Source organism: Schizosaccharomyces pombe (genome assembly GCF_000002945.2).
Source record: "Schizosaccharomyces pombe strain 972h- genome assembly, chromosome: III".
NCBI classification, from domain to species: domain Eukaryota; kingdom Fungi; phylum Ascomycota; class Schizosaccharomycetes; order Schizosaccharomycetales; family Schizosaccharomycetaceae; genus Schizosaccharomyces; species Schizosaccharomyces pombe.
This window is the reverse complement of record NC_003421.2, coordinates 1629906-1646488: the sequence shown is the minus strand read 5'-3', so window position 1 is coordinate 1646488 and position 16583 is coordinate 1629906. Positions and strand designations below refer to the sequence as shown.

The window sequence follows — 16583 nt, the reverse complement described above, 5'->3', positions numbered from 1 at the left end:
TATTCAACCTTTGGATATATAAAGAAGGGCGTCGCATATAAAAAATTCAAGTGTTCATACAGCAATGCTTAAATCGGTTGCAAACTTATATTTTATCTTAAAATTATTCTATTTCTATGTTTTTTTTGTTTAATAATTTTTATTGTGAAAGGACTTCAAGGTTTAAAAGAGTTGTTTTTTTGTATCCTGATTCAACGCTTTTCTCCTATGGCCAATGTCTCAGCATTATCAATTAAACAATTTTCAAATAAATTCTCCCTTTATGATACTTTATCAAGGAAATTAAAAGAAAGGTGCATTTAAAGGAATACTATTCAGTATGCAAGCAGTATCAAGGAAGCAGCTGACAAACCAATGGAACGGGTTATAAAGATTAGTTGCAATATCCATATTATATGGCAAAATATCACCTAACGCTCTACGTGAACTACTATGAACCTGCTGATTTTGGAAGTATATTCAATTATGTAAGCATCAAAATTCACGGTTCAAATCACGTAAGCATAATGATTTGAAGAATTGGTATATAAGCACGAAGTTAATGATAAATTGCCGACACCAAATTACACTTTTCAAACGGATTCAAGGATCATTCAAATATTGTGTTAGAATATGTCTACTACCAACAAAATTTACTTTATTGCAGGAGGAAATCGAGGCATTGGACTCTCTCTTGTTAAGGAATTGAGCAACAGAGAAGGAACAGTTGTATTTGCAAGTGCCCGCAAGCCTGAAGCTGCTACTGAATTACAAGAATGGAGCAAGTCTCATTCCAATGTGCATATTATTAAGTTAGATATCTCCTCTCTAGAGAGTGCTAATGAAGCCGCTCAAGAAGTTGCAAAAGCTGTAGGTAAAGTAGATGTTCTTTGGGTAAATTCGGGCATTTTTCATTCTTTCAACACTGTTCTGAATACTCCTGATGATGTCTGGAACTCTCACTATAAAACCAATGTTTTAGGACCAATTCATGTCTACCAAGCCTTTTATCCTCTTGTGAAGAAAGGAGAATCTAAAATCATTGTTTTTACTTCATCATTAGTTGGATCCATGGGTGCTTTCTTCCCATTTAACCAATCTGGTTATGGCCAATCCAAGGCTGCTTTAAATTTTACAATGAAGGAAATTAGTTTTGAGCTACAAGATGAAGGATTCATAGTGATTTCAATTCATCCCGGAATGGTTCGAACCGATTCAGCTCAGGAAGCTGTAAATCAGCATGCTGAAGCGAAACCGGAAATTTTAGATATCTTTGCGAAACAGGCCTTGGCACCAGACCAAAGCGCTTCAGATATGTTGAAAGTTGTAGACAATTTGAAGCCCGAAAATAATGGATTTTTTTTCAACTATGATGGTACTACAATTCCATACTGATGGAAATTCACATCATTAACAAGTCATTCGGATTTGCTGTTAAGCTGCATCAATATTATATAACCGAATGATCGAAGGAACTTACAATAACCCTAAATATATGTTTTAATCCGCTTGTATATCTTTTTTAATAATTAGAGATGAAGGAGGTTATGTCTATTTTTTATGTTTCACATACGAGTTGTTTTTGCACAATGAAATTTGATGATCATATTAATTGTACATTGCATGCATTATTAATGAAATAGAAATTTTTATTAAACAACGGTTATGTTTAACTAAACTGCTCTGTAAGTTCTTCGTACTTTCGCATAAAATACTTAACAATGGTTATGTTTTCTATTGTTTACCGAATAGTGAGGCATTGTTTAGATGTGCCTTCAGTATTTATATTTACTGCATTTTAATCCTTATATGTTTGAATCAAATAGGTGTTATTACCTTAGAGCACGAAAAGCGATATAAAATAGTCAAGCGTATCCTTAATTATCCGAACTCTACGAAACCTTTCTTCACCTACGCTGTTCTTGGCAATCGCTTAGACGCGTTTCACTTCGAAATGTCAATCGTGAATATCCTTAGTGTTAATGTGCTAAATAATCCGGCAAAGTTCTCTGATCCATATAAATTCGAAATTACCTTTGAATGTCTGGAGCCGTTAAAAAGCGACCTGGAATGGAAGTTGACATATGTAGGTAGTGCGACGTCTCAAAGTTACGACCAAATTTTGGACACGCTACTAGTGGGACCTATACCAATCGGGATTAATAAATTCGTTTTTGAAGCTGATCCTCCTAATATCGATCTTTTACCTCAACTCAGCGATGTTTTGGGTGTCACAGTTATTTTACTCTCTTGTGCATATGAGGATAATGAGTTTGTTCGAGTAGGTTATTATGTCAACAATGAGATGGAGGGCCTGAACCTTCAGGAAATGGACGATGCAGAAATTAAAAAGGTCAAGGTTGACATTTCTAAAGTCTGGCGCAGTATTTTAGCAGAAAAGCCAAGGGTGACTCGATTCAACATTCAGTGGGATAATCCCGACTTTGACGATGCTCCACCAGTTCAGCCTGACGCGGACGAAGAGGAAGAAGAGGAGGAAGCTGATGAAATGGAGGAAGAATTCGATGAAGAGGGAGAAGGCGATGAGGAGGAGGAGGAGGAAGACGATGGAGACGGTGATGGAGAAGGTGATGGTGATGGAGAAGGAGAAAATGATGGGAAAGGATCGGAAGAAGAAGAAGAAGAAGAAATTGATATAGAGGAAGAAGAAGAAGAGTCGGCTCTTGCAAATGCTTCAGCTGCGGAAGAGAAACCTGAGGAGAAACCAGAGACGTCTCAGTAAAATGATAATCGGACTATTTTTTGAATGCTAATACTAATATTGACAAGAACTAATCCGATAAAGAACATGATTACTTTTTTGTATACTCTCTTTTAGTTTGCGCATATATATCGCTCTACCCGTTATTTTTTCGATGTAAAATATTCATGACTGGTGATAGTGTGAGAATAAAAACTATGGAATGGGAAAAGAGGAATAGCATTTTTTTTCCTGTTACCATAAAGCATTTTTCATAACACATCTTTTATTTAAATTCATTTTTGAACCGTCGACCTTTCCGTTGCATAATGGAGGGAAGAAGCATCTATTGTATGCCTCTTCCAATCGCCCTAAACGCATCATTTGTACCAACGTTCCATATTTTGGAACGGAGTTCTATTAGATTATTATTTTCTTTTTTTCCCATGTAAATTGTTGAAAGACTTTCGCATCCTGGTGTATGAAGTGTGCATTTCATGTTTTTCAAAACATAATTAGGGCACAGACGCAAGCTTTCTCTCCTCGATTTATCCTTACGGGACGGGATCTTTTTCCAGTTTATTAATGTGTGGATCCATTATTAGTATGTTCCATATTTAACTTATTCATCCAAAAGACAGCAGCACTCATTCTAGTTTTCGCCCTATGTATATTTGTTTATTGCAAGACCCATCAGTTGCGTACTCCAATGTAATCCGTTCGCTAATAAAACGTATTATGACATAAAACGCTATTTAAATATTGCGTATAGCAATACTCAACTCAATTAAGGATAATGTCTCTTGCAGTGGCCTCTTTAAATTGAGTGACACCCCTAAGTCACAGCAATGGGAAATGACATGTATTGACGCTACGCTGGTAAGACACTTCCCAACCTCCCATTTTCCGCAAAAAAACAAAAAAAGCGCATTACTCAATGAGTACAGATTCCTTGCCAAGAAGTTTGATGGAGCAGTAAGTGGTTTTGCTAGTTCTTTGCTAAATTGATAGGAAAGCGATGGAATTGCAACAGCAATTGCAAGGTACGATGGCGGTGCGTTTTGGAGAAAGAAAAGACTAACAATTGATAGCTTTGTTGGATGAGATCGATCAAAACAAACAGGAATCTGAAAACATTAGTCGAGAAAGCGAGTATCTGTGCCAATACATCGGCAGCATGATGGCCTTTCAGAATCGTCAGACTGTTCCCAAGAAGTAAAGTCGTTTAACCCTCTTTATGAAGCAACACTTGTACAGAAAGAGTTGTTGATGCACCATTGAATTGATTAATCGCTTTTTTTGATGTTTTTTGTATGATTCGTTCGATGAAGAAGAAAAAAAAATAAGGTTCGTTTGGATAGATGCGTAAGAACGCTGTTAAAACTGCGAATTCTCAGAAAAGTTTTTGGACGAATGACTGGATTACTTTAAGTGTTTGTTTTCCGTTGGATGGATCAGCCCTTTAGCGGCCTTTAGCATTTTTTTACGTAGAGAAATTCCCTTGTACTGGTCGCTGTTGGTTGGATTGATCCATCCCTCGCTTTCCCCATCGTATTATAAAACACGTTGGCTTTACTTTCTGATTGCCCTCTTGAGTTCCCCACACGCCTTTCGACCCACATACCTTTTCGAGTTGTCTAATTAATATCGTTATTAAAAGACATGAATTATTGCAATTTTGTTTATCTCCTTTTTCATTGAGCGAAGAAAAAAAAAAGAAAGACCCTCCAATTATCATTTAAAACTTATTGCGTCTCGCTCAACCTTCATTGCAAGTGGGTAGGTGGGCTTTGAACACCTTCACGCTTTATTCTCTTGTTTCTGACCCTTTGATGTTCCCATCGATTTCCTTGGACATCATTCTGCCAAATGTGTTGCCATTTCATCTTTTTCTATTCTATTTTCTATTTTTTAAGCTCAACGTCACTGGCACTGAACTTTAGCACAGCTAGCTCGTTTTTGACTAATCTATACTCAATTGAAGTTCTGCATGACTACCATTAAATTTTTGTTTTATTTTTTTTACTTCTGGTCAAGTTTTAAATTTGTAAATATTTTCCTTACACAAGTAGACTTAAGATGTGTTGAAAGCTTCTTGATACCCTATGTACTAAAAAAACCCTGTAGCGTAAAACAATGCAGGAGGACAAATCATCCTGCAGTCATTTTATTTGTTACAAAGTATTTTAATAAAATAACTTACAAACTTTGTCGAAATTGAAATGAGTATAAATTTTTCAAGCTCTTTAAATAAAAACAAAAACTCATCTATCCCGACAATTACAAGTCAAAAGTTTTTCCTACCAGGTCAGGCCGCGCCGCCACCAACTACTAGAAAATTAAAGTACACTTAAAATCGTTTTATTTACAGATCATTCAACTCTACTATATTACACGACAATCCTTACGACTTGCATGGAACTGTTTACATAGTTATTGAAGACAACAGATACATTGCGTTTATATAGAAATTTTTCGCTCAAACAGAATGGATCCATTTTCTATTTTTGCACACGTAAAACGTAGGATACGCATAAAGCAATCCATAACTTCATGTACACGAACGCTATCTCAGTTAGAAAACAGTTACTCCACAAGCAAAGGCGTCGGTTGATTTTGTCGACATACCATTTTAGATGTTCAACTTGGTACGTCTCCAGTGTCTTCTCTTCATGTTATAATGAACAGTGTTTCCGGTGCGAAGACGAATCCATTGAGGAATGGGGCGGTTTTGACGCGCAGCCTTGGCAAGCTTTTGCTTGGTACGGAAACTCTTGTGAGAAGGCATTTTGTGGAAGACAGAGTGTTGCATCCACGCAACTAAAGCGAATGTGACTGCTCTTTTTTCACAACTGTGACTGTCTTTTGAAGGTTTTTGTAGGATTTAAGGAATAATTTCAACATACTATGGTACATATTGCTAGTAACCGTTAAAACTGTTTTGTGAAATATGCCGTCAGAGCGTTATTTAAACTAGAATTGAGATACTGAAGAAATAATTAAATATATTTCAGTTAGTCCAAAAGCTTGTTGTTAGAAAAAGGCAGACGCATTCAAGAAAGTAGTGTTAGTAAGTAATATTTGGTTCAATCATATCAAAGTAAACTTGCTATTAATTTTACATTTGGGCTAGAAGCTCATATTTTAAGCATTGAGGTACAAAGAAGTTCCCAAGTCAAAAAACTTCTATTTTGTTACTACTATTTACAATTTGAAAAACTACGAAATCCGTACTTATGAGGGTCAATAAAAAAACAAAAAACGAATCCATTATTCATTATGAATCAAAGTTAATGGTAAGAGTAAAATGCCATCGTACCGATTACGATAAAATAGACAATTATTTGCACGTTAGCAAATTAAATTAATCAGTTGACCAAACAACATTAAATAGCACAGACATTAAAATTCCTTACATTGCTAGTAAGGCCATAATGCCTAAAAAGTAACCTTGTTATTCAATCCTTGAAATTGACAAGTTTTTGGAATAAAACACAAACCTGACTATGGATGAAGACATATCTAGAAGACAAACGACAAACATCCATTTTCAAAATAAGGAAATATTAAGTAATTTAATAGCATTGGTCATGCTTCATCGCATAATAGTATACATGACCTAAATAAAGGAAATTCGGAAATAACTTAACGATATATGAGGGAGTTAATCTAAACAATGGAAACCCTTTTACTGATCAGAAAGACAAAAAAAGGGCTCTTGTCGGGTATCACCCTTTTCAAATAAATTATGCTTTGTTCAATCCCTGTTCAACCACAAGTTCATAGTAACGACCGCGCTGTTTAACAAGCTCGGCATGAGTACCAGCTTCAGCGATAACACCACCATCAAATACGAAAATACAGTCTGCATCTTGGATAGAAGACAAACGATGAGCAATTGCTACCGTGGTTCTACCTTGAGAGGCGGCATTTAAAGCTTCTTGAACGACCTTTTCGCTATGACTGTCTAAAGCACTGGTTGCTTCATCTAAAAGGAGAATCTTTGGATTTCTAATTAATGCTCTAGCAATGGCAATACGCTGTTTTTGACCACCAGATAAGGAAGAGCCCTTTTGACCGCAAAGTGTGTTATAACCGTTGGGCAATCCAAGAATAAACTCATGAATATTGGCCTTCTTGCAAGCTTCAATCATCTCTTCTTCAGAGACATCTTTAGATGCGCCCAAAACAATGTTCTCACGAACAGTACCTTGGTACAACGTTGGCTCTTGAGAGACAAGGGCAATTTGTTTGCGGTAGTCGTTAATGTTATAGTCACGAACATTAACACCGTCCACCAATACAGCTCCATTGTCGCAATCGTAGAAACGCTCGATAAGCCCAATGGTCGTAGATTTACCACAGCCAGAAGATCCTACGAATGCGACAAACTGCCCGGGCTTCACAGTGAGGTTCAAACCACGAAGAACTTTAATATGCCTTCTGGTAGGGTAACTAAATTCAACTTGCCTGAATTCAATTGCTGCACTTTGAAGGGATTCAACTTTCTTTCCTTCCGTCGACCATGTATCAATTTTAGGTTTTGATTCGGACAAATACTTAATTTCACCGGCAGCAGCCTTTGCTTTTGTTACATCTGCTGAGTAACCAAAGAATTGACCAGCTTGTTGTATACCAAAGACAATTGCAATAAAACAAGTATAAAACTGAACGATGTTATATTCGCCCTTGCGCATTAAGGTAGAACCATACCAAAATGTCAATGCGTTAATCAAAAAGGTAACACCTTGAGCAGCAGAAAAGAATAAACCAGATTTCAATGATGCGATTGCCGACTCACGGCCAGGTTTGATGAGAGAATCACAATACTCAGCAAAAACGTTTTCTTCGCGATTAAGACTAGCGACTGTACGAATGGCTGAAGTTGACTCGCATGCGAACGCAGCTGACTCTTTGTAGGCAGCAGACAACTTCTCTTGGACTTGATCAAGAGCACGTACACGGTAATAACCAGCAGTAATGATAACAGGGGAGGTCGAAAGGGTCACCAAACCCAACTTCCATCCTGTAGCCAAAGATAAAATCGTAACTGAAATGATATTGGTCAAAATTTGGAAAAAGGTTCCTAAAGTCGGGCCGCTCAATCCCTCCAAAGACTGAATTTTCGTTGATAAAGAAGTAGTAATAGCACCAACTGTGTTCTCACTACGGTCGAAAAACTCAACATCTTGACGAAGCAATGTTCGAAATAGATGATAACGAATTCTTTGCAAAACTGCTTCCATTGCATAAGTCATTGCAAAATTGGAAATTGCATAAGCGAAGAATTGAACAATAGCTAGAATAAGCCAATAAACAGCAAACACGTTTACTTTGTGTAAAAAGTCTGTGGATGAGAGATCAGTGAAGATATTGAGAAATCTTGCAAAAACAGCTGCCTGAACAGGGTAAGCTGCACCACAAATCATAGAAGCCAAAATACCAATTAATAGACAAATAATCTCTATCATTGTCCGTACAAAAGAATGAATGAACCATAACGCTGTTAACGAATTAATCTCATGGTTGTTTTTCTTTGACTTTTTGGACTTTTTAGGCTCCTCATTAAGTTCACCGACATCTGCAGGAGGTAGGTTTGGAACAATTTCGGAAGCTACATGCTGAAGGGTTTTGTCTTCAAACACGACATTATCTTTCTCGTTGAGTTTATTATTCAACGTATCAGTATCCGTATTATGGGACATCATAGGGGCCTCGAGGCTAGCCATATCATTATCTTCATCATCGTCACCAAAAGACGTTATGGGTATTTCCCTCGGAGCATCCTCCAGTTCTTCCTCGACCATTTCCTGGTCTTTTTCTCCACCTGATAGCTTTTGAGCTTCTACTAGTCTAGCATAAGCACCATTCAGATCTAACAATTCATTGTGGGAGCCCTGTTCAACAATTTTTCCTGCATTCACTACGACAATATTATCAGCGTTACGAATTGTAGAAAGACGATGAGCAATAACGATAGTGGTACGAGATCTCGATGCATTATCTAGAGCTTTCTGAACAAGCACTTCACTCTTAGAGTCTAAAGCACTTGTGGCTTCGTCCAACAATAAGATCTTGGGATCACTAATAACGGCCCTAGCGATTGCAATTCTTTGTTTTTGTCCTCCTGACATAAGGAAACCGCGTTGTCCAACATTAGTTGAAAATTGCTCGGGTAATGTCATAATAAAGTCGTAAGCGTTGGCAAGCTTAGCGGCATCATAAACTCTTCTTTCCAATTCTTCCTTAGACAAGGTACCTTTAATTGTATCAGGCAGGCCATAAGTTATATTTTCAAACACAGTTGTAGCAAACAGAACCGGTTCTTGTTGTACCAAAGATATTTGATTTCTCAGCGAAGCAACGTTCAGCGTTCTAAGGTCTTTACCATCTAAGAAAACCTGCCCACCAATGGGGTCGTAAAATCGCTCAACAAGTCCAATGATCGTGGATTTGCCGCTACCACTGGCACCTACTAAAGCAGTAATTTTACCAGAAGGGCATACCAAAGAAAAGTTATCCAGCACTAAAACTTCAGGACGAGTAGGATAAACAAATCGAATATTTTTCAATTCGATCTCCCCTTTAATATCTTTGACTACATCACCAGTAGGTGTAAAAGCATTAATTGGACTAACACGATCAATTGTGTCGAAAATCTTTTTAGCGGCTGAGGCACAACTAACAAATGACTGCATCTTAGGAGAAATGTTGGCCAAACTATAGGAAGCAATAAGGACGGCGAAAAAGCAGCCAATTAATTTGCTAACATCTAAATCACCTGCATGTAGGAGGCGTCCACCTTCCCAAAATGCAAGACCGTAAACACCATACGCAACAAAGAACATCCATCCAACCATTAAACCCATTGCAATTGCCTTATTGATACCGAAGCGTTGTGCAGTTATTAAGTACTTATTGTACAATTTTGCAAGAATATCTTGGGTACCAAAAGCAAAAGCATTTCTGATATTGGAAAACACTTCTTCCACAAATGTACTGGATTCGGCAACGACGGCGATTTGACCTTTGGTGTTTTTGGTAATAAAGGGAACACCCAAGCCGATACCACCACAAATGGCTGGAAACATTGAACTCAATATCAATGTGAACTTCCAATGACGAATAAAAGCGATAACAAAACCAGATACAAAGGTTGCTATTGCAAAGAACACCAATCCGACCTTCTCACCTAAACCATCTTGAATAAAGTTTGTATCAGTAGTAATTCGAGTGGTAATTTCACCGGCACCTAGACGATCGAAATAACCGATATTTTGGGAAAGAATGGCATGCAAATAATCTTGTCGAATACGACGGGCAATCCGCTCTCCTGCAATAATAAAGGTTACAGTGTAAATATATGAACAGCCAAAGACACCAATTGCGATGTAAATAAAATAAAGACAAAAGTGATCTACAGTGTGTTGGAAAGATGACGCTCCTTTGCCAGAGGCAAGGTCGGTAAAAGCTTGAGCCAGCTGACCGGATACAAGGGACATCAATGGCATACCCAGGCCGGCACCAATACCAGTAATGGTGCCTGCCAATTGCAGCATAATATCCCATTTATCGGCGTATGAAAGGATTCTAGGGTATCCAGAAAGTTTGGCAGGTGTGTCATTAATTTGTTTGTAAAGGATTTCTTGTTCTTCAGGAGTATACTGTTCAAAAGGATCTTTGACAACATCTACCACGTGGCTTTCAGAAGCCTCATTCTCGCTTTTCTCTGTTGAAAAGTTTTTTTCATTTGAAGGTATGCTTTTGATAGAAAGGTCCAAAGAATGTTCGTTATCCTTAACCGTAGAAGTGGATTTTTTACTATGCAAAGACATGATTATGCAAATTCTATAAAATTAAAACAAATTAAGAAAACCAGTTTGAGGATCGAGAGTAGAAAATGGAAATTAAGAAAAATAGGTAGGTTTAAACAAACGGAGATGTAGAAGATGAAAAAAATAATTTAAACCAAATAATTGGAAACTAAAATCGTAACACTAAGAAAAGGGTTAGAAGTCGTTCAAATAACAAGTCATCAATTATGGATAAAAAAGGCTAAAAGGGAGAAGAACGTGAATGGAATTGATAAAACGAATATCGTCGTAATTATTGTACCAGTTAAAATTTTTATTTAATAATTGGAAAAATCTGGTCAGTGAAAAAAAGCATTGAAGCAAGAAACTTTCAACGCCTATAGCATCCAGTACAACAAAATTTAGCGTTGAACCTTGTGAGGATAAAATCAGCCAACAAATTATTTCACTCGAATGCTTGCAGATGCATATGTGTCTTAAAAATAACAAAGAAAAAAATATTCCTACCCATCCATGAACTATCACAATAATCATTATAATCATAAAAGCCAAGCAGCATCTCAATCGTTCTCCTTCTCATCCAACTTGTAAAGACAGACTATTAGAGCTGAGACAATAATAATATTGCCATGTTACCATTTTGCCAATTCGCATCATCGTTCCTTGTTCAATCCATCCACACACACAACACTTACCAAATTACAATACAATTAACACAGTAGGGTTTTCCCAAATTTTGACAATTGTCAAAAGGCGTAAAAACGTTTCTTCCACGTCCTGATAGGGAATTGAAGTTAAGTTAATACCTCTTAATGCTAAATACTCTAATAAGCAAGCGCAGTCTTCTGCGACTAAACAAAATTCAAGAAAAAGCAAAAGAGTATAGTGATTTGAAAAGTACAACTAAAAATCCCTGTCTAATCAATATAAATGCACACTCGGCGCTTGTTTACCCTCCTCGGTTCCGAGGAGTTAGTTTTTATGAGATGACTAAGAATGAAGTATTTGTCTTTCACGTATTGCCAAATAGTGCGTTTTAGCATGTGGAGGCATAAGCCACAATTAAAGGCGGATTCAGACGTAGAAACAGATAGAATTCGCTAATGTGCAGTTGCGCATTTTTTAACCAAGATAGCAAATTACTTGAAACTACGGTGCTTAAAATTGTGATCTCTATGTTTATATTTTAACAATTGTATAACGAATGTAAAAACTGTAATGAGTGCGTAAAAACATTGTAAACTTTTATATCGTTATATCTCTATATTACGCAAAATTGTCTATCACTGATTATTATATAATTCCCATTAATGAGGTTATCCAACTAGAATTCATATTCATCAACTGAAATGATCAAACTGAGAAAAAAATTTAAATAAACATATACTAAACTTAGTAGAACACAGTTGAGCCTACATTCATCAGTTCAATTAGTGGGCTATACTTCAATTGAGTATTTTACTATTATGCTGGTTTAGCTTAACTATCTTAGCATCAGATAACATTACCTAGGAGCTTTTTTGTCGCTCGCTATTTAGTAAACAATAACATAGATTGGTCTAAAACAAATTAACAAAGAAGTAGACATTGACGAATTTGGTTTCATTAAAAAAGAGTTTAAATTTTGAGAAATAATCATGAAAGAAATATAAACGAAATTATGAATACAACCAGACTGAGCAGTAGGTTTCCTAATTCCACTAGTTGATTTGATAGTCAATCTAAGAATCGCAATTTATCAACGTGGGTTGACATGAATAGTAACCATCATCAACGCATTCTTGCAATAATGGATATGCAAAATCCCATATAAACATGTCAAGTAGCATTGTAGAATGCTTTTAAGTAACACACTGGTCAACAAATTAAATGATAACAAAAGAACGAGATAAAAATATACAGTACAAAAAGTTGGCAAATGATCGACCATACTTAAACTTCCAAATTAAAGCATTATGATTGCAAAGTTACTCCATTGCGTTGAATATTTCGTGAAAAGAGATTTTGAGAAAAGCGCTTCGCGACTATTGACAGTACCAAGCAATAATGAAACTAAACTAGGTCTTCGGGACTTGTTTCATTCAATTGATTGTAGTTATTTTCAAACGCATTTTTTCCGCCACCAAGAGCTTAATATCGTTAATAGAAAATTCTTTGCAAGAAATATCTCATTATTTATAGAACATACATTTAATCCATGCCACGGTATTTATGAACAAATGAGTGCTGCATGATCTGAGTTGTACTGTATTATTAATATAACTAAATTATTACAATAACGAACCTGATTCATTTAAGCAAAAAGAGATGCATGATACAGGAGTGAGAATGCTAGATAATGTTGAGCATTTCCATCCCCATTTATCACCAGAAAGAAGAACTAAAAAATGTTCAATCGTTTTCAAAAGCCCATAGAAAACAAAAGTTTTTAAAAATGCACACACAATGTATTCCTTCTTGAAAGGGCTTATCACTTTTTTCAAAAAGTGCTTCACAGTCTTGGTCCAAGTTTCATAGTAGTCTGAAGAGTTAGTGAATGAACTGATAACATCCTCACAATTTGCTTACAAATTGAGCCGCTAAACAATATCACAGAGATTATACCGAATATAACCAAAAAAGCTATAAGGAAAGTGTGTGTGTGCTCAAAAGGAAGCACGCAACCAAGCACAACAATTGCAAAATAAGAATAATAAACAATACAAAAAGAGAACTTCAGAAGTAGACTATGGCTTGTGGGCGATTGCGTAGATCCTGTATTACTTTCGATGCTGTGATCTGGAGTTTCTGAAGCTTGAGACACAGGATTAGCGGACGTCAGAATATCTGAATGCATTAGTAAATGCTGAAACTTCAAACATTAACAGGAATTTATATTATATTTGAAAGAAAAAAAAAGCTCACCGCGCTTAGAATCGAAAATTTGAGTAAGTCGAATGTAACCAAATAATCACAAACATGTTATTTTTAAATAACATCAAGATACAGTTTTTACTATAATGTTTTCTTTCATATTAACAACATAACGTACCTGAATTTGAAGGCAATGTGCTTTTCTCCTCCGAATTGTGCTCTGAAGGTGGGCTTCCTTCCAAGTCAATTTCATGTCCTGCCTTCAATCCCATTTCTTCATCTAAAGAGCTGCTTAAGGAAGTATAATTATTGCTCATCTTATTAAATGGAGGTAAGATATACTCAAAAATATACCAATTGCTGGGATTGCGACAAACGTAAGAGCTATTAAGAAAACCTCTTTTATCAACAATTCAATGTAGAGCGGCGATCAATAGACCTCTAAAAAAGAACTAACTGTTTCTTTTAGCTTCTCAACTAGTATCAGAAAAAAAAAATCTTTCAAAACCCATCTCTAAAATGCGATTTCCTCTTACATACCCATTTTGTCACTGCTCCTTTTATAACGTGCAACGAAAATACTATTATTAATTTTATGTCAGCAATACTACACTACGCTATGATACACTACGTTGCGTATCACTATATGTCATATGTTGGAATACTAGCTAAGATCCGTTTATTGATAATCACGGGTAACTATTCGTCTATATACATAGATACCCGTTGATAACAACTATTTAGAAATATTATAAATAGAGTTACAACTGAACTGAGGAACGAGGTTCAGTTATGAGCTATATTAGTGATAGGTAACATTATAATCCAGTTAATACAATACCTATACTCAGTTGCTACTTATACAACCTGTGTATTGTAATATAATAGACCACAAGGAAAACTCACCGCAGCTCTACGTATCCTTAAATCAGATACCAAACTGCGTAGCTTACATTTTATATCAATTAGCAAACTCTAACATATTTTTAGGTACGACTTTATTTTGCACTATTCAGTAAACAACCAAGAAATCATTGTGTGCTTAATGAGTTAAAAAGAAATATCCTATTCACATTGACTGACCAAAATTAAAAATTAATTTAGTAGCTAATAAAGGAGTTTATACGGTCCGAAATGGAATGAGTTAACCATTGTTGAATTTCAGCTTCGTCTGTTGGTCTAATAATTGGTATATCAACCGTTATTGAACTATTTGACTAGGGAAAAAAAAGTAATCATCAACAAATACATTCCCATAACAAACAAAGAATTCTGTTGCTTTCATGATTATCATAAACCGGATCTTTGAAAATTAATCATATGAAACTGCTGATATCCAGAGACTTTAATGTGCTTTCAGCGTATTATACGAATGAGGAGCCAACCCCATAGATGAACAAATAAGAAAACTTTCTTTTAAATAAACATTTGAATATCGTAAACATTTTAACAGCCCTTTAGCAAATGTTTGAAAACATTAAATCACCGCAAAGGGTCTTCCTTTACAGTCCAAAAACTACAACACTCAACGAAAGATGTTTTAAAGGTGTCGACTGGCAATTAAGACAAATTTTTAAAAAGAAATAACGCAAGCAAGGGTGCTTCACGCTATTATGATCTCATTAGTTTTATCAAATTTGACAATTCTAAAGAGGAAGATTATTAGCAGATAGTAATCGAAATACAAACGCTTCTTTCAATATAGAATCGTTTGAATACACATGTAGCATATTAAACCTTTTCCAAAAAATAACGGATAACATTCTCAGCATTGCATTTGTTCAAAACTCATTAGTTTCTATTTAGGATATCTAGTTTGGTAAGTGAGACGAATTGGAAAATGAACATCGAGATTGATGAATTTAGCAGCATACCCCTAATAGCAAATAAGCAATCACAGTACTTATTAAAAACTCTAGTGAATAAACCAGGATTTTCTTGTAAAGTTAGCATTTATCAGAATTTTGAAGAACGAACCAATTTCAATTATAAAATATGCCACGTTTAGCATAACACCAATGACACGCTCCACCAACGGGCATCCCAGTCTCCATTGCTCAAAATGACTTCTAAAAAACATAAGGAGGGGAATGGCAAATGCATTAACAAAAGTCAACTTGAGAATAGCATATAGCATATTTACTCCCCGTTTTTGGGGAAAAGATCTTATACCTGCTCCGCAAGCGACAATAACTTCCTTGATACTCCTGAACCATGTTTCATATGTTGCTATAGAATTAGCAGCTGCATACTGATAGTAATCACATAGTCCACTTACCGAGTAAAAGCCACATCGAAAATATGTTAATTCCACCATTTCCCAATCCAAATAGCACCCGATCTTTAGTTGAAAAGTTTGCAAACACGAGATATTTAAACAAAGCAATATTTATTACGAAAACAGGAAGAAGTACTGCTGGAATTTTTGTCGACCAAGCCGTACGAGTATCAGCAACCTTAGAAGCTTCCATCACTTTATGATCAGCAGGTCTGGAAGTTTTCACTTTTACGTTAAAATTGCTATCTTTTTGAATATGAAGTTCTTTTTCTTCCCAACGAGGGTATTTTTCTTACCTAAAGACTGAGGTATAGTGGCTTCCTCGACCACAGTGTATTGTGAGACCTGAGTTTCGTGCTCGCCTTTTCCACGTTTAGGATTCAATTCATCCAAAGAATCCTTAGCCAAATGATGATTGTTTTCCATAATGAGCGATAAAAAGAGGTTGATCAAAAAATGCGCCGGTTGATATAACTGCGTAAACAAACAAGCAAGGTCCTTTCAAATTATCGCAATTTCAGATCTTACAAAGTTATACTAAGCAGAGAATTACAAAATTGAAAAATTTCGAATCAATTGCTTAAAACAAAGAATATTCAAAAATAGGAACCAAAAAGCTGATTTAGGAGGTAGATTACTTCTAACATCCGCATTTTAAGAAGACTAGCAGTATTCCTAAGTTACATTATATGCTATAACGAACACTTTGAAGCAATCTTATATCTGGAAATGCGAAAAATAATACAGTCAATTGATCGTCAGTAAATGCATTATCGATACAGATTAGTCCTTGCCATGGATTGACTTCTGCAGTATAGGAGAGTTAAGTTAACTCCTATTTAGGAGCTTTTATAACCGTAAATAAAATACTCTTTTAAAACTTTTAAGCTAAAATTTTTCTTTTGTGAAATTATCTGCTAAGGATATCTACCGATTTACAACGTGATACTTATAGATT

At 35.8% G+C, this 16583-nt stretch overlaps 7 protein-coding genes and 6 long non-coding RNA genes across 13 annotated transcripts, besides 1 other annotated feature; 7 read left to right on the top strand and 6 right to left on the bottom strand.

Moving 5' to 3' along the window:
• Window positions 1–191: 191 nt before the first annotated feature.
• SPOM_SPNCRNA.7450 lies at window positions 192–1471 on the bottom strand. The gene has a single exon (NR_196787.1). It is a non-coding gene; the product is annotated as a non-coding RNA (long non-coding RNA).
• Window positions 613–1735, top strand: osr1 (dehydrogenase; the record flags this gene model as incomplete). The annotated part of the gene is made up of 1 exon (NM_001023258.2): window positions 613–1735. One exon carries the CDS (start codon window positions 613–615, stop codon window positions 1372–1374), a length of 762 nt encoding a protein of 253 aa, NP_588268.1. The 3' UTR covers window positions 1375–1735.
• SPOM_SPNCRNA.7449 lies at window positions 1627–4722 on the bottom strand. Its single transcript, NR_196786.1, has one exon. It is a non-coding gene; the product is annotated as a non-coding RNA (long non-coding RNA).
• Window positions 1905–3587, top strand: asf1 (histone H3-H4 chaperone Asf1). Its single transcript, NM_001023257.3, has one exon. The coding sequence runs from the start codon at window positions 1934–1936 to the stop codon at window positions 2720–2722; it is 789 nt and encodes a 262-aa protein (NP_588267.1). The 5' UTR covers window positions 1905–1933; the 3' UTR covers window positions 2723–3587.
• Window positions 3574–4740, top strand: SPOM_SPCC663.18 (GTPAse-interacting protein). The gene is made up of 3 exons (NM_001355927.2): window positions 3574–3655; window positions 3692–3723; window positions 3772–4740. The coding sequence occupies exons 1-3, from the start codon at window positions 3618–3620 to the stop codon at window positions 3897–3899; spliced, it is 198 nt and encodes a 65-aa protein (NP_001343187.1). The 5' UTR covers window positions 3574–3617; the 3' UTR covers window positions 3900–4740.
• Window positions 4741–5024: 284 nt separating this feature from the next.
• Window positions 5025–10508, top strand: SPOM_SPNCRNA.7448. The gene has a single exon (NR_196785.1). It is a non-coding gene; the product is annotated as a non-coding RNA (long non-coding RNA).
• On the bottom strand, window positions 5094–5473 carry rpl39 (60S ribosomal protein L39). The gene is made up of 2 exons (NM_001355926.2): window positions 5309–5473; window positions 5094–5246 (listed from the first exon to the last, which is right to left on the bottom strand). The coding sequence occupies exon 1, from the start codon at window positions 5466–5468 to the stop codon at window positions 5313–5315; it is 156 nt and encodes a 51-aa protein (NP_001342745.1). The 5' UTR covers window positions 5469–5473; the 3' UTR covers window positions 5094–5246; window positions 5309–5312.
• On the bottom strand, window positions 5918–11396 carry pmd1 (leptomycin transmembrane transporter Pmd1). The gene is made up of 2 exons (NM_001355925.2): window positions 11190–11396; window positions 5918–10677 (listed from the first exon to the last, which is right to left on the bottom strand). The coding sequence occupies exon 2, from the start codon at window positions 10513–10515 to the stop codon at window positions 6427–6429; it is 4089 nt and encodes a 1362-aa protein (NP_001342744.1). The 5' UTR covers window positions 10516–10677; window positions 11190–11396; the 3' UTR covers window positions 5918–6426.
• On the top strand, window positions 10551–10777 carry SPOM_SPNCRNA.7447. Its single transcript, NR_196784.1, has one exon. It is a non-coding gene; the product is annotated as a non-coding RNA (long non-coding RNA).
• SPOM_SPNCRNA.7446 lies at window positions 10963–11638 on the top strand. The gene has a single exon (NR_196783.1). It is a non-coding gene; the product is annotated as a non-coding RNA (long non-coding RNA).
• Window positions 11639–12028: 390 nt separating this feature from the next.
• On the bottom strand, window positions 12029–13881 carry wtf15 (wtf element Wtf15). The gene is made up of 5 exons (NM_001355924.2): window positions 13526–13881; window positions 13063–13320; window positions 12779–13015; window positions 12683–12739; window positions 12029–12623 (listed from the first exon to the last, which is right to left on the bottom strand). Exons 1-5 carry the CDS (start codon window positions 13662–13664, stop codon window positions 12547–12549), a joined length of 768 nt encoding a protein of 255 aa, NP_001343059.1. The 5' UTR covers window positions 13665–13881; the 3' UTR covers window positions 12029–12546.
• A 62-nt stretch (window positions 13882–13943) lies between these two features.
• Window positions 13944–14301: an LONG TERMINAL REPEAT.
• A 38-nt stretch (window positions 14302–14339) lies between these two features.
• Window positions 14340–16256, bottom strand: wtf14 (wtf element Wtf14). The gene is made up of 5 exons (NM_001023254.3): window positions 15922–16256; window positions 15626–15850; window positions 15325–15576; window positions 15222–15284; window positions 14340–15158 (listed from the first exon to the last, which is right to left on the bottom strand). Exons 1-5 carry the CDS (start codon window positions 16049–16051, stop codon window positions 15139–15141), a joined length of 690 nt encoding a protein of 229 aa, NP_588264.2. The 5' UTR covers window positions 16052–16256; the 3' UTR covers window positions 14340–15138.
• SPOM_SPNCRNA.7445 lies at window positions 14421–16458 on the top strand. Its single transcript, NR_196782.1, has one exon. It is a non-coding gene; the product is annotated as a non-coding RNA (long non-coding RNA).
• Window positions 16459–16583: the final 125 nt, after the last annotated feature.

Excerpts from the sequence above, each read along its gene's own strand:
- asf1 (NM_001023257.3), top strand. The coding sequence starts at position 1,934 with ATGTCAATCGTGAATATCCTTAGTGTTAATGTGCTAAATAATCCGGCA.
- wtf14 (NM_001023254.3), bottom strand. The coding sequence starts at position 16,051 with ATGGAAAACAATCATCATTTGGCTAAGGATTCTTTGGATGAATTGAAT. Across the intron at positions 15,851-15,921 it reads CACTATACCTCAGTCTTTAG|TGAAAACTTCCAGACCTGCT; the intron begins GTAAGAAAAATA and ends TTAACGTAAAAG. Across the intron at positions 15,577-15,625 it reads TTCGATGTGGCTTTTACTCG|CAACATATGAAACATGGTTC; the intron begins GTAAGTGGACTA and ends CTAATTCTATAG.
- rpl39 (NM_001355926.2), bottom strand. The coding sequence starts at position 5,468 with ATGCCTTCTCACAAGAGTTTCCGTACCAAGCAAAAGCTTGCCAAGGCT.
- wtf15 (NM_001355924.2), bottom strand. The coding sequence starts at position 13,664 with ATGAGCAATAATTATACTTCCTTAAGCAGCTCTTTAGATGAAGAAATG. Across the intron at positions 13,321-13,525 it reads CACATTGCCTTCAAATTCAG|ATATTCTGACGTCCGCTAAT; the intron begins GTACGTTATGTT and ends TAATGCATTCAG. Across the intron at positions 13,016-13,062 it reads ATTGTTTAGCGGCTCAATTT|ACTACTATGAAACTTGGACC; the intron begins GTAAGCAAATTG and ends CTAACTCTTCAG.
- SPOM_SPCC663.18 (NM_001355927.2), top strand. The coding sequence starts at position 3,618 with ATGAGTACAGATTCCTTGCCAAGAAGTTTGATGGAGCA. Across the intron at positions 3,656-3,691 it reads CCAAGAAGTTTGATGGAGCA|GAAAGCGATGGAATTGCAAC; the intron begins GTAAGTGGTTTT and ends CTAAATTGATAG. Across the intron at positions 3,724-3,771 it reads ATTGCAACAGCAATTGCAAG|CTTTGTTGGATGAGATCGAT; the intron begins GTACGATGGCGG and ends AACAATTGATAG.
- pmd1 (NM_001355925.2), bottom strand. The coding sequence starts at position 10,515 with ATGTCTTTGCATAGTAAAAAATCCACTTCTACGGTTAAGGATAACGAA.